This window comes from Symphalangus syndactylus, chromosome 19, assembly GCF_028878055.3.
Source record: "Symphalangus syndactylus isolate Jambi chromosome 19, NHGRI_mSymSyn1-v2.1_pri, whole genome shotgun sequence".
Classification (NCBI taxonomy): domain Eukaryota; kingdom Metazoa; phylum Chordata; class Mammalia; order Primates; family Hylobatidae; genus Symphalangus; species Symphalangus syndactylus.
The window spans coordinates 65,155,301-65,168,782 of record NC_072434.2 but is presented as its reverse complement, the minus strand read 5'-3'; the positions used below and the strand labels follow the sequence as shown (position 1 = coordinate 65,168,782).

The window sequence follows — 13,482 nt, the reverse complement described above, 5'->3', positions numbered from 1 at the left end:
AGCAGTCACTACCTCAAAAGTCGCAAATTATAGCTCACAAAGAATTATTTTGGGCTAGGCAGAGTGGCTTACGAATTTAATCCCAGCACTTTGGCAGGCTAAGGCAGGCAGATCACTTGAGCCCAGGAATTCCAGACCAGTCTGGGCTACACAACAAGAATTCATCTCTGTAAAATATTTTTTTCAAAATTAGCCAGGTGCGTGGCATGTGCCTATAGTCCCAGCTACTTGGGTGGCCAGGGCGGGAGGATTGCTTGAGCCTGGGAGTTTGAGGCTGCAATGAGCTGACTGGACCACTGCATTCCAGCATGGGCAACAGCATGAGACCCTGTCTCTTTAAAAAATAAAATAAAATAAAATTCCTTTGATAGAAGAACTGCTTTCTGAATAATTTTCAGAACCTATTCAATCCTTTATTAAAATTATATATCGAAAAATAAGTACATTCATTTCCTTTCTTGCTACTTTTATTAAAACAGATAAAACAATTTTAAAAATTAATTTTGCATAAAATTTTACCAAGTAACTACTGGATATTGCCAGAAATTAGTTTTATCTGTTGTACGTTTATCAATATTCATATTTTTCTATACTCCTATCATGCTTAATGTATATTCTCCTTTAGTGTAATCAATGTAAAATGTATTCTAGAAAGGTAGAGGCTATATCTGTTTCAATTCACAATAGGCAGTTCAGCAAAGTAGTAACTTCAAGTCAGCCCAATACTTTGATCTATGTTGTCAGATATCTAAAAATCTTCACCTGAAAATGTTGAAACAGTCTCAAATGTTGTTTCCAAAGTAGAAGCAACAGATGCTACTTTATCTGCAGCCAGTACGTAGAGGTCTCCAGACTTAGAACATTTCACAACAGCATACCTAACATAAAATTTTAGGAGAAATTACTAATAATGAAACAAGAAAAGCCACAGATATTATTTTAATTTTTAAATAATCATTTTAGAAAAAACTGACTTCAGGCCAGGCGCTGTGGCTCACGTCTGTAATCCCAGCACTTTGGGAGGCCGAGGCAGGTGGATCACCTGAAGTTGGGAGTTTGCAACCAGCCTCACCAACATAGAGAAATCCCGTCTCTACTAAAAATACAAAATTAGCCAGGCGTGGTGGTGCATGCCTGTAATCCCTAATCCCATAATCCCAGCTACTTGGGAGGCTGAGGCAGGAGAATTGCTTGAACCCGGGAGGTGGAGGTTGTGGTGAGCCAAGATCGTGCCACTGTACTCCAGCCTGGGCAACAAAAGGCAAAACTTGGTCTCCAAAAAAAAAAAGAAAGAAAAAAGAAAAAACTGACTTCAAGATCAAACTGTACTATTTTCAAAACACTTCGTAACTTAATACTTCTATTTCATTTTCCTGAAAAGCCAGATAAGGTCATAAAAAGGATCATCTAAAGGTTAATAAAATCTATATGAACACAATAACTAAGTTATAATTCATTAAATTTTAAAATAATAAAGAGGATAAAATAAATTCAAAATAATGTTAATAATGGAATAGATTCTATTTGTGTATAAAACAAAAAATGCAATAATATACCCACTTTGATTCCGGCATATAGCAAACAGCTTCATTGGCTGGAATCGTCCAAGGCTGTGTGGTCCAGACCAAAATACTAACAGGAGATGAACCATCTGTGAAAATAAAATTGTAAATATGTTAGCAAATGGGATAATTCTATAACTTTAGTACACTCAAGCTATGAATAAATCTTACCTATAAGAGATGCCAATTTAGGAGAAGGTTTTAAGAGAGGAAATTTTACATATATTGAACGACTGACATGCTCAGGATTATATTCAAGTTCGGCTTCAGCCAATGCAGTCCTAAGGTTTAAAAATATTAAACATAAATATTTGGAAGACTCACAAATTTCTCCCTTTTAATTACCAAAAAATGCTTATATACCTAGATGACGGAGACCAAAACACAGGTTTGTAAGATCGATAAACCAAGCCCTATAAAAGACAAAAATATGATGTTAAAAGTAGAATTTGGTAACACATACTAAAACCTACTCAAAGAGAAAAAATACTTCTTTACCTTATCATACATTTGGTAAAAAGTTCTCAACTGTTTGGCTTCATACTTGCCATCAAATGTATAGTAGCAATTATTCCAATCTGCCATTATTCCCCAACGAATAAATGCTGATTTCTGTTTTTCAATGGCTGCTTTAGCAAATGATCTAGCTAAAAAAAAGACGAAAAAAGTTTTTAAAAAACCAATGAATTCGAATTATTAAACATGGTTTAGCATGTATCTCTCTAAATGCAAATGTTGTAGTCAGTTTAGAACGTAATTTTTTTTTTTTTTTTTTGAGACAGAGTCTCTCTGTCTCCCAGGATAGAGTGCAGTGGCACGAGTGGCGCGATCTCGGCTCACTGCAAGCCTCTGCCTCCCGGGTTCACGCCATTCTCCTGCCTCAGCCTCCGGAGTAGCTGGGACTACAGGCGCCTGCCACCACGCCCCGCTAATTTTTTTGTAGTTTTAGTAGAGACGGGGTTTCACTGTGTTAGCCAGGATGGTCTGGATCTCCTGACCTCATGATCTACCCGCCTCGGCCTCACAAAGTGCTGGGATTACAGGCGTAAGCCACCGTGCCCGAGCACAAAATTTTTTCTTTTTTTGAGATGGAGTCTTGCTCTGTTGCCCAGGCTGGAGTGCAGTGGCAGATCTCAGCTCACTGTGACCTCTGCCACACAGGTTCAAGCAATTCTCGTGCCTCAGCCTCCCAAGTAGCTGGGACTACAGGCGTGCGCCACCACGCCCGGCTAATTATTTGGTATTTTTAGTAGAAACGGGGTTTTGCCATGTTGGCCAGGCTGGTCTCAAACTCCTGACCTTAGGTGATCCACCTCCCTCGGCCTCCCAAAGTGTTAGGATTACAGGCGTGAGCCACTGTGCCTGGCCTATAAAAATTTTTTAATAGAAAAATAATTTGAAGGTCAACAGGGTTCAGAAGATATCTACAACAAATTCTAAAATTAACCAGAATTGCAAAAGTTAAAATTTTATTACTGTCTTCTGTATTTTCCAGACTTTATACAATGACCTCACATTTAGGACAAATAAACTGGAAAAATTATTCCTTATTGTTTCTTAATTTAAGAAAAGGTCAGATAACAATTTTCATTTCATTATACACAAAAAATTAATCAGAATATCAAATCTAAGCCAATGATAACAGGTTTCACAAGGAAGTAAAAATATCTTCACATTAAATCCAAATGTACAATAGTATAACATATAAGAAAAAGAGAGTCCTCCCTGGCCCAGTCGACTGAAGAAAAAGGATCAAATAAGAGATTAATGTAAAATATATGTATTTTAGAATTGAATTTTGGCTTAACACCTGAAATCAGTCAACAAGCCCCCTTGAGGAAAGTAAAAAAAAGAATTTACCAAAAAATAGTTTTATAAAATATGAACATTAAGAAACTGAGAATGCAATCAGAAATGCTCACAAAGTCTTTCCTTCAATATCCAAACATAAATTCTTACAAAAATCAATGAAATAAAATCTGAATTTTCTGTGACAGAAAGGCGTTTCCAATAGATCTCATTATAAGCAAACCAAACCCAAACAAAAGGTTCCTTTGGTAAAGTTCTGACTTTTCCAAGGACCCTAAGTGTCTACAAATATCATTTTAAAACAGAAATAGAGATTATTTACCTTTCTCTCTAATTTCCACAGCTGAAAGATTCTGAGCTTCTCTACCGAGTTCTGATAATACTTTTATTTCAATGGGCAACCCATGACAATCCCAGCCGGGCACAAAATGTATTTTGGAGCCATTCATCATATGGAATCGATTGGCTATGTCTTTCAAAATCTGCAAAGATAAAATGATAATTCTCATTCATACATAAAACATTTGGCCTACAATTTATGTTCTTTTTTTAAACTTAATACCATTTTTAAAACTGCAATTTGAACGGATATGTATAAATTAACTCGTATAAAAAAACACAAATAGTCTAATATTATTTATATTGAGCTAAAAAAATCATTGAACTATTGCAGAACTTACAGTGTACTCAGAGAATGGAATATTGTGGTTAACTCTGTCATTGACACAACCCTTATTAAACAGTAGACCTCTTCATTAGGTATAGTTCTAGAACTAATTTACCTTTTTAAGTTCATTTTAGATACTAGAGGGGAGCAGAGCCTTTTAAAAAATGTATTACCATAGTTGAATGGGGGAATCAAAGGCAAAGGATAGATTTGCCTCCAAGCTCAATTTCCTTCTTCCCAAGAGGAAACAGTGCTCTGACCACTAGCCCAGTAGTCCAGAAAACAATTTCCTCCTTTCCATACTTATCAAAAGTAGAAAAGGTATTATTATATTCTACTCCCATCCTTTCCCCCCTTTAAAAACTCTAATTTCAAACTGTTTACTAATGAACAGGAAGGAGCCTGGTGATCTGAGTGGTTGTCACACTAAAAAAAAAAAATTGACCTAGCTATATATACTTGAGATTGGTACACTTTACTCTGGGTATATTATTTAAATCAATCATCACATAAATAGCCTCCTTTCCACTTACCTCTTTGGAAATTGTTTACTTATTTTTTTGTCTCTTCCCTGTAAAACATAAACTCCATGAAATCAGAGAGCCCATCTGTCCTCTTCACCCATGAATTCCAGCCTTTCGAATGGTTTCTGGCACTAGTCTATACATATTTATCAAATACATGAATACATGGATGCATATATGCTCTAAACAATGGTATCTTATACAGTAGCCACTGGCCACATGTGATTTTTGGTGCTAGCCCAAATTCAGATGTAATGTAAATTATAAAATATATACCTGATTTCAAACATGTTACGAAAATGTGATATATCTCAAAAATGTTTTACATTGACTGTATGTTGAAATGATATTTTAGATATGTTGGGTTAAATGTTAATACTAAAATTAATTTCGCTTGTTTCTTTTCATTATTTTCTGGGGCCACTAGAAAAATTTTAACTTACCTATGTGGCACAAATTTGTAGCTTGCATTATATTTCTTATATTTCTTTTTTTTTTTTTTGAGACGGAGTCTCGCTCTGTCGCCCAAGCTGGAGAATAGTGGCGCAATCTTGGCTCACTGCAACCCCTGCCTCCCAGGTTCAAGTGATTCTCCTGCCTCAGCCTCCTAAATAGCTGGATTACAGGCACACGCCACCGTGCCCAGCTAATTTTTTTGTATTTTCAGTAGAGAGGGGGTTTCACCATGTTGGTCAGGCTGGTCTCGAACTCCTGACCTGATGATCTGCCTGCCTCAGCCTCCCAAAGTGCTGGGATTACAGGTGTGACCCACCACGCCCAGCCGCTTGCATTATATTTCTACTGAATAGTGTTGCTTTCAGTCATATGAACAGGATGAAATCAATCACTGGAACTAATAATTAACAGTGTACCTAATAAGGATTCTTAAATGTAATAATAAAATATAATATATGAAGCCTCTAGTGAAAAGAATAGTAGCAACATAATAGGAATATTTTACTAACTCCTCAGTATCAAACACCACCCTCCTTCTCTCCAAAAAAAGTTCCTCCATACATTTAAGAGTCATTTATCTCTGTTCCTTTCATTTTTCTAATATTCATGCATTGCTTTGTTTGACGGATAAATATCTGAATGCCTACTATATGTCAAGAATTTTTCTAGGAACCTAGAATATGGTAGTAAACAAACACGACAAGGTCTTTTTTCTCATGGAGGAACACAGAATATACACCAACATATCACACCCTATGGAGAAAAAAGCAAATTATAGGGTTAGAAAATGACATTTAGGGGCTGGGGGTGGCAGCATTTTAGAGAGAAGTCAGGAGAGCCTGATAAGATGACATCTGAACAGAATCTGAAAGAAATGAGGAGGTGATCCATGTGAATATTCTGGTGATGCATTCTAGGAAGAGGAAAAAGCAAGCAAGACCATAATTAGCATGTGTGAGGAAGAGCAAGAATTGGTCCTCCCCTAGTTCCAAAGTGCCCATGCTCTTTGCTAAGGGTTTCAAGAAGGCTTCTCTTCATGTGAGAGATAGTTTTGTAAGATGCCACTGTTTTGGCCGGGTGCAGTGGCTCATGCCTGTAACCCCAGCACTTTGGGAGGCCGAGGCGGGTGGATCACGAAGTCAGGAGATCGAGACCATCCTGGCTAACACGGTGAAACCCCATCTCTACTACAAAATAATACTAATAATACAAAAAATTAGCCAGGCATGGTGGCAGGCGCCTGTAGTCCCAGCTACTCGGGAGGCTGAGGCAGGAGAATGGTGTGAACCCAGGAGGCGGAGCTTGCTGTGAGCCGAGATTGCACCACTGCACTCCAGCCTGGGTGACAGCGCGAGACTCTGTCTCAAAGAACAACAAAAAAAGATGCCACTGTTTTTTAGGCAATTCTTCTTTTGCCCTCAATCCACATGGAGCTGGCTCCCTCTGCTCCAGCTCCAAGAGTGAACATGTGATCACATGTAGCCATTAACATATTCTATCCCCAAGTCTGCAATGACTGATTCAGAAATAGATGTGCGACCCAAATCAGGCCAATGAGATTCAATTCTAGGACTTTTATAAGAATTGTTGGGGGCCAGACGCGGTGGCTCAGGCCTGTAATCCCAGCACTTTGGGAGGCCGAGGCGGGCAGATCATGAGGTCAGAAGATCGAGACCATCCTGGCTAACACAGTGAAACCCCGTCTCTACTAAAAATACAAAAAATTAGCCGGGCGTGGTGGCGGGCGCCTGTAGTCCCAGGTACTTGGGAGGCTGAGGCAGGAGAATCGCTTGAACCCAGGAGGCGGAGATTGCAGTGAGCCAAGATTGCACCACTGCACTCCAGTCCGGGCGACAGTACAAGACTCTGTCTCAAAAAAAAAAAAAAAAGAATTGTTGGGAAAGAGAAGGTGGAATAATGTAAGCCTGAAACTACTGGGAAATGTGCTGCGGGTCTGGGGTGGGGCAGTCACCAAAGTAGCAAAGAGTGAGAGACAGAGAGAAACCAATTCTTAATTTTATTTGAATTCCCGATCCAGCTATGCAGGTGGCTAAAACTATCTGGACTCTACAGTAAAATAGCCAGTAAATTCTCTCTCTTTGCTTAATCCAGTTAGAGTTGGCTCTTCTATTCCTTGCAAAAGGGTTTGAAATAATAGAGTTTTATTCTGTATTTATATCACAAAACATTTTTTTTTTTTTTTTTTTGAGACAGTCTTGCTCTGTCGCCCAGGCTGGAGTGCAGTGGCGTGATCTCAGCTCACTGCAAGCTTCACCTCCCGGGTTCACGCCATTCTCCTACCTCAGCCTCCCAAGTAGCTGGGACTATAGGCACCCGCCACCACGCCTGGCTAATTTTTTGTATTTTTAGTAGAGACGGGGTTTCACCGTGATAGCCAGGATGGTCTCGATCTCCTGACCTCGTGATCTGCCCACCTTGGCCTCCCAAAGTGCTCGGGTAACAGGCGTGAGCTACCGCGCCTGGTCTCTAATAGCACTATTGACCCATTCAGTGACCAAATTCCTGGTTTTGAAACTACAGATGCCTAAGCCCACTTCCTCCCCCAAATTTCCACTGAAATCTACAAAAAATAAAGAACTGAAAAATGAGTGAACAGATTGTAGTATTAACATATTCTCTCAATGAAATACTACTAAGCATTTTAGAAAATAATGAATTATTGATATCTGTGGACCAGGCACTGATTACAGGCATGAGCCATACCGCCCGGCCAAGACATACCTTTTTTTTGTCCACTGCTATTCCCAGATTCTAGAACAATACCTCACACGATAATTATGCACTGAATAAGATTATGTTTACTAATATAACATTAAGCTCAAAGCAAATAGCAGCAATTTTTTTCATGCAGTACTAAAATTGTATATTGCTTTCTATGAAAATGTTTTAGTTTTTATGTGCAAATGTAAATTTACATAATTATCATATTATTAGAATACACATTTATAAAGAGTATTTACATAAACGCTTTCTTTCAAGTGTCATAACCTAAATTACAGTTACCTTATTTAAAGCATGTCCAACATGAGCGTCACCATTTGCATAAGGAGGTCCATCATGAAGGCAAAATTCTGTCTTTACTTTTCTTTCTCTTTGCCATGAATAAAGTTCTGAAAATCCACATTTCTGTTTAAAAAAAAGATATCTAAACATTATATAAATACATACTCCTGAGTCTAACCATAAATAATAGGCAACACTTGCTTATTTCCATTCCAATTCCATTCCAATCTATTCCATTCCAATCTACTCAACTCTGAAATACAAGGTGAGGTTTCTGAAATGCGTGTCTAAGTACGCATCTCTTAAAATCTTTCAGTAGTTTCTCCATACACCTCAGATTGAAGTCTAAACTCTATATGATATGCAGGACCCTACAAAGATTTAGTACCGCTAAGTTCTCGGGCATTCTCTCATCACTCCCCATGCTTCAGTCCTCACCGCCGACATGTTGAAGGACCTGCACATTCCCGACACACATATTCTTGCTATTCTTTGGCTGCAATGCTTGCCATTCCCCAAATCTGGGAACAACATGCATGGCAGTCTCACTTCCCTTCCCTCACTTGCTGTGTGATCTTGGCCAAGTTACTGTGCACTTACGGGCCTGCTTTCCCATCTGAAAAAAAAAAGTGCTAAAATCCATCTTACAGGGCTGGTGTGAAGATTAAACGAGAAAACATTTGAAACTGTCACTCTTTCTGGCATACAGAAGGTACTGACTAAAAAGCCTTTAAAAAATTAGATGAACTCTTATAACTGTCAGAATATTTAGGCTAAGTATATTTACTTAACCAATATTCCAAGAATATCAGGGATTTTTAAAGACTAGAATTGCAGAAACTAACAAGAAGAATCTCTGCTCTTATAAAGTTCAGTTTAGGCTGGGCGCAGTGGCTCACGCCTGTAATCCCAGCACTTTGGGAGGCCGAGGCGGGAAGATCACTTGGGGTCAGGAGTTCGAGACCACCCTGGCCAACATGATGAAACTCCATCTCTACTAAAAATATAAAAATTAGCCGGGCATGGTGGTGCACACCTGTAATCCCAGCGACTCGGGAAGCTAAGGCAGGAGAATTGCCTGAGCCCGGGAGGCGAAGGTTGTAGTGAGCCGAGATCGCGCCATTGCACTCCAGCCTGGGGGAGTTCAAACGAGTCATAATTCCAACTAGGGATCTAAAAGATCCAAGAAGTGGGCTTCAACTTCCCCTTCATTCATCATAATTGAGGTTTTTAAGTTTTTTTTAAGGATGGGGGGGTGGGTGTGACTAGCCAGTATGGTCTCGAACTCTTGGCTCAAGCGATTCTCCCGCCTTGGCTCTTCAAAGTTCTGGGATTACAGACGCGAGCCACTGCGCCCAGCCTGGGTTTTTATTTACATGTAGACATGTGAATTTACTTTTTACAAGGCATTGGAAAGTGCCCAAAGTCGATCTGTTTTACCTACGGTAGAAATGGGACATACGTGCGATACATGCTGGTATCTGGGCATCGCTAGTGACCCCTTCATGTCCCGCTGCGGAACCTGGTACAAAGGAGGGACTTATCTAGAGATTTCTTCACTTAGGTTTTCAGCCCACAAAATTTGTGCGAAGCAGACGAATTCCACCGATCTGGTCACACCCCCGCCCACCCGCACCGGCGTGGAGCGCAGAGGTGTGGCTCCTGCGAGCGTCCGGTGCCCGCGGCCGGATCTGGCCTCTCCGGAGGCCCCGCGCCGAGGCGGGGCCCGTACCTGCTGGATCTCCAGCTCCGTGTCCGGCTGCTGGCGGCCCAGCAGCTTCATGGGGAAGCTGGTCTGCGGCAGCAGCACCGTGTCCCGGTATCTGCCACTATTCGAGTTCGGCTGGTGGTTACTGGCTCCGGAGACCGACCGCACCAGAAGCCTCTTCGTCGCCCCTTGCCATCCCGGGCTGCAGGGAAGGCGGGGCGTCCCCCACAAACTTCGGGCAGTGGCCAGGGCGGCCGCCCCTGGCCCGCGAGGACGCAGCCCCCAACGCATGGCCGCGCAACCCCTGAGCACGGGGTCCTCCGCTGGCGCCCCAGCTTGAAGGGGCAGGACCCCAGGAAACCAAGGAGAGCCGAGTAAGAGGGCGCACGCGCTCCGGGAACGGAAGGGGCGGGGAGGGAGCGGCGGGTAGGGGGGGCGGGGCGGTGGGCACCGCCTTCCCGGAGTCCGCGGAGACTGAGCCACCTCCGGGTCCTCCATGCAGCCGCCGGGGGGCGGGCTCAGATTCACGGGGGCGGGGAAAGGTGGGGCTCATAGTCCAATCGCTGTGCCCTGCTTTTTAAATATATATATATATATAATTTTTTTTAATTTAACACAACATAGCTATGATTGTATCACTTTAACATGTAGCCAATAAAAAGTAAGATGTTTTATATATTCTCTTCATACGAAGTCTTTGAAATTTGACATGTACTTTGCACATACTGCACATCTCAATCTGGGCTAAACTCATGGCAAGGCCTCAACAGGCACACTTGGGTAATGACTACCACTGTGGGCAGCACAAAGTTCAGTGAAAATATTGTAAAATAATAAAATTTCAGCAAATCGAGTTTTAAAGATCTAATTGGCTATTATTAAATATTCCTAAACCTTTCTACAAAATAGAAAGGATCTCTGATGAGCTGCGGGGGCAGGGTGAGGTTTATAGGCAGAAAAGGTTGAAGAAGACAGAAACAGGGAACGAAAAGCAGACACCATTTGGCTTAATGGATTTGGCTATCATCTCTCCTGATTTCCTGGAATGCAGACCTTACAAGTAAACAGCCTAGTGCAGGAGCTCAGTCCAAATCAATGACTTCCCATAAATTTTAATAATATTATAAAACAATCTAACCTTTTTTTAAGATTTTCTTAAATCCCTGTTACATCCCACTCATAGAATACTATGGTATGTATAGCAACTTCTGCTCCTGTTTCTGACGGGTTCTGCTCTATTTGGTTGTTCAATTCATAATAGTTCACAATTGTTACCATTTCATTGTAGAGTATACATCTTGGGAATAGCCTTCCTAATCATAAAACACAACATCCAGAACATTTGGTTCAATGAATAAGAAGGACAGATTTTCTACAAGTATGAAAATTTGTATATACCAAAAAAAGATACTGGAAAGTGAGAAACCAAGGGACAAACAGAAAGCACTCAATCAATGTCAGCCTTTCACCAGTCAGTGACTCCAGCTCTGTACCTGAATTAACTCACTTAATCTTCAAAACCAGATGAGGTGAAGACACAGCATACCAAAAAAACATGTGAGATGGGAACTATGAGTATTACCATTTCACAGATAAGGAAACTGAGGCACATAGAGTTATGTATCTTGCTCAAGATGATACAACTAAGTAGCACAGCTGGAATTCAAACCCAGGCAGTTAGATTCCAGTGTGTGTGCATAGCCACTATGTTATGTTGCCTTCCCTACACTATACTGTGGAAGAAAACATTTGCTACACGTTAAAAAATAATAATATACAAAATGCATAAAGAGCTGCTACAGATCAAAAAGATAAATGTAAACAACACAATTTTTAAAAAAAAAGGATAAAAGAAGCTGGACACAGTAGCTCATGCCTATAATCCCAGCACTTTAGGAGGCTGAAGTGGAAATATCACTTGAGCCCAGGAGTTTGAGACAACCCTGGGCAACATAGGGAGACCTCTGTCCCTGAAATAATTTTTTAAATTAGCTGGATGTAGTGGCATGTGCTTGTGGTCCCAGCTGCTTCAGAGGCTGTGGGGGGAGGATCACTTTAGCCCAGGAGGTCAAGGCTACAAGTGGGCCATGATTGCACCACTACACTCCTGTCTGGGCAACACAGTGAGAGTCTGTCTCAAAAATAATAATAAGAATAATAAGGCAAAAGAAATGAACAGTCAACTCAGAGACACAGAAGTGGAAACAGCCAATAAACATAAAAAGATCCTCAACTTTAGGAGTCATGAGAATAGACAGTTAAAATACCATTTTCTTTCCACCAGATTAGAGCAAAAATTAAGAAGTTTGATCACAGGGCTTGGGAGAATGTGTGAAAGTGGACTGCTGATGGTAGCATTAAATATGTACTGTCGGCCAGGTGCGGTGGCTCATGTCTATAATCCCAGCACTTCGGGAGGCCAAGGCGGGTGGATCACCGGAGGTTGGAAGTTCGAGATCAGCCTGACCAACATGGAGAAACCCCATCTCTACTAAAAATACAAAATTAGCTGGGCGTGATGGCGCATGCCTGTAGTCCCAGCTACTTGGGAAGCTGAGGCAGGAGAACGCTGGAACCCAGGAGGCTGAGGTTGCAGTGAGCCAAGATCGTGTCATTGTACTCCAGCCTGGGCAACAAGAGTGAACTATGTCTCAAAAAAAAAAAAAGTACTATCTTTTCGAACGGCAGTTTAGCAGTATCCATCACCATTTAAGATGCACTTCAACTGGGCGTGTTGGCTCATGGCTGTAACCTCAGCACTTTGGGAGGCTGAGGCGAGTGGATCACCTGAGTTCAGGAGTTCGAGACCAGCCTGGCCAACATGGTGAAACCCCATCTCTAGTAAAAATACAAAAAATTAGCCAGGAGTGGTGGTGGGCGCCTGTAATCCCAGCTACTCTGGAGGCTGAGGCAGAAGAATCGCTTGAACTCGGGAGGCAGAGGTTGCAGTGAGAAATCAGGCCACTGCACACCAGCCTGGGCAACAGAGGGAGACTCCATCTCCAAAAAATAAAATAAAATGCACTTCATCTTTGACCCACGGTTTCGCATCTGGGATCTATCACAACTATAGTCTTCCAGGAGCACAAAGATATATTTACATAGAAACTCTCCTAACCAACCTCTACATAACTTGCTGAATTCAACTATGCCGTTTTCTTGTAAAACCTATGAGAGGATACAATGAACACTTGGGAGATGGCTACTCTTTAGGATGACTGCAGATTTCTATTCTCACTTGTTGAGCTTACCTTGCGTTATATTTGTCTTTATTTAAGCCATTTGTACTTGTCATGTAATTATACAATTTAATTATAAAAAACAAAGTATGGCCAGGCGCAGTGGCTCACGCTCCCAGCACTTTGGGAGGCCGAGGCGGTCAGATCATGAGGTCAGGAGTTCGAGACCAGCCTGGCCAATATGGTGAAACCCCGTCTTTACTTAAAAAAATGCAAAAACTAGCTGGGCGGGGTGGTGCGCGCCTATAGTCCCAGTTACTCGGGTGGCTGAAGCAGGAGAATAGCTTGAACCCTGGGAGGCAGAGGTTGCAGTGAGCCGAGATCAAGCCATTGCACTCCAGCCTGGGAGACAAAGTAAGACATCGTCTCTCTCTCTCTCTCTCTCTCTCTCTATATATATATATATATATATGTATATATGGTTAAAGTAATATAATTTAAGTTATGTATATTTTGCTACTTCCCAAAAATATACATTAACTTACAGAGTTAT

The 13,482-nt window shown here is 41.3% G+C and overlaps 2 protein-coding genes across 11 annotated transcripts in view; one reads left to right on the top strand and one right to left on the bottom strand.

The window, feature by feature from the left end:
- IARS2 (isoleucyl-tRNA synthetase 2, mitochondrial) overlaps positions 1 to 10,165 on the bottom strand; it is a 55,602-nt gene extending 45,437 nt beyond the window's left edge. Inside the window, exons 1-8 of the mRNA XM_055234865.2 lie at positions 9,775 to 10,165; positions 8,043 to 8,165; positions 3,694 to 3,853; positions 2,061 to 2,209; positions 1,926 to 1,975; positions 1,734 to 1,843; positions 1,561 to 1,651; positions 763 to 878 (exon numbers count right to left, since the gene is read on the bottom strand). Coding sequence (XP_055090840.1) covers positions 763 to 878; positions 1,561 to 1,651; positions 1,734 to 1,843; positions 1,926 to 1,975; positions 2,061 to 2,209; positions 3,694 to 3,853; positions 8,043 to 8,165; positions 9,775 to 10,041 — 1,066 coding nt within the window. The 5' untranslated portion in view covers positions 10,042 to 10,165. The remainder of the gene's footprint in view (positions 1 to 762; positions 879 to 1,560; positions 1,652 to 1,733; positions 1,844 to 1,925; positions 1,976 to 2,060; positions 2,210 to 3,693; positions 3,854 to 8,042; positions 8,166 to 9,774) is intronic.
- The window catches only part of BPNT1 (3'(2'), 5'-bisphosphate nucleotidase 1), a 35,828-nt gene continuing 32,065 nt past the window's right edge, over positions 9,720 to 13,482 (top strand). For 7 of the 10 annotated variants that reach the window (XM_055234870.2, XM_063613955.1, XM_063613954.1 and 4 more), the window contains exon 1: positions 9,986 to 10,124. The gene's annotated coding sequence lies outside the window, so the exon portion shown is untranslated. Of the gene's footprint in view, positions 10,125 to 13,482 lie in introns of all 10 variants that reach the window. The other 3 variants (XM_055234867.2, XM_063613952.1, XM_055234869.2) reach the window with 2 other exon arrangements.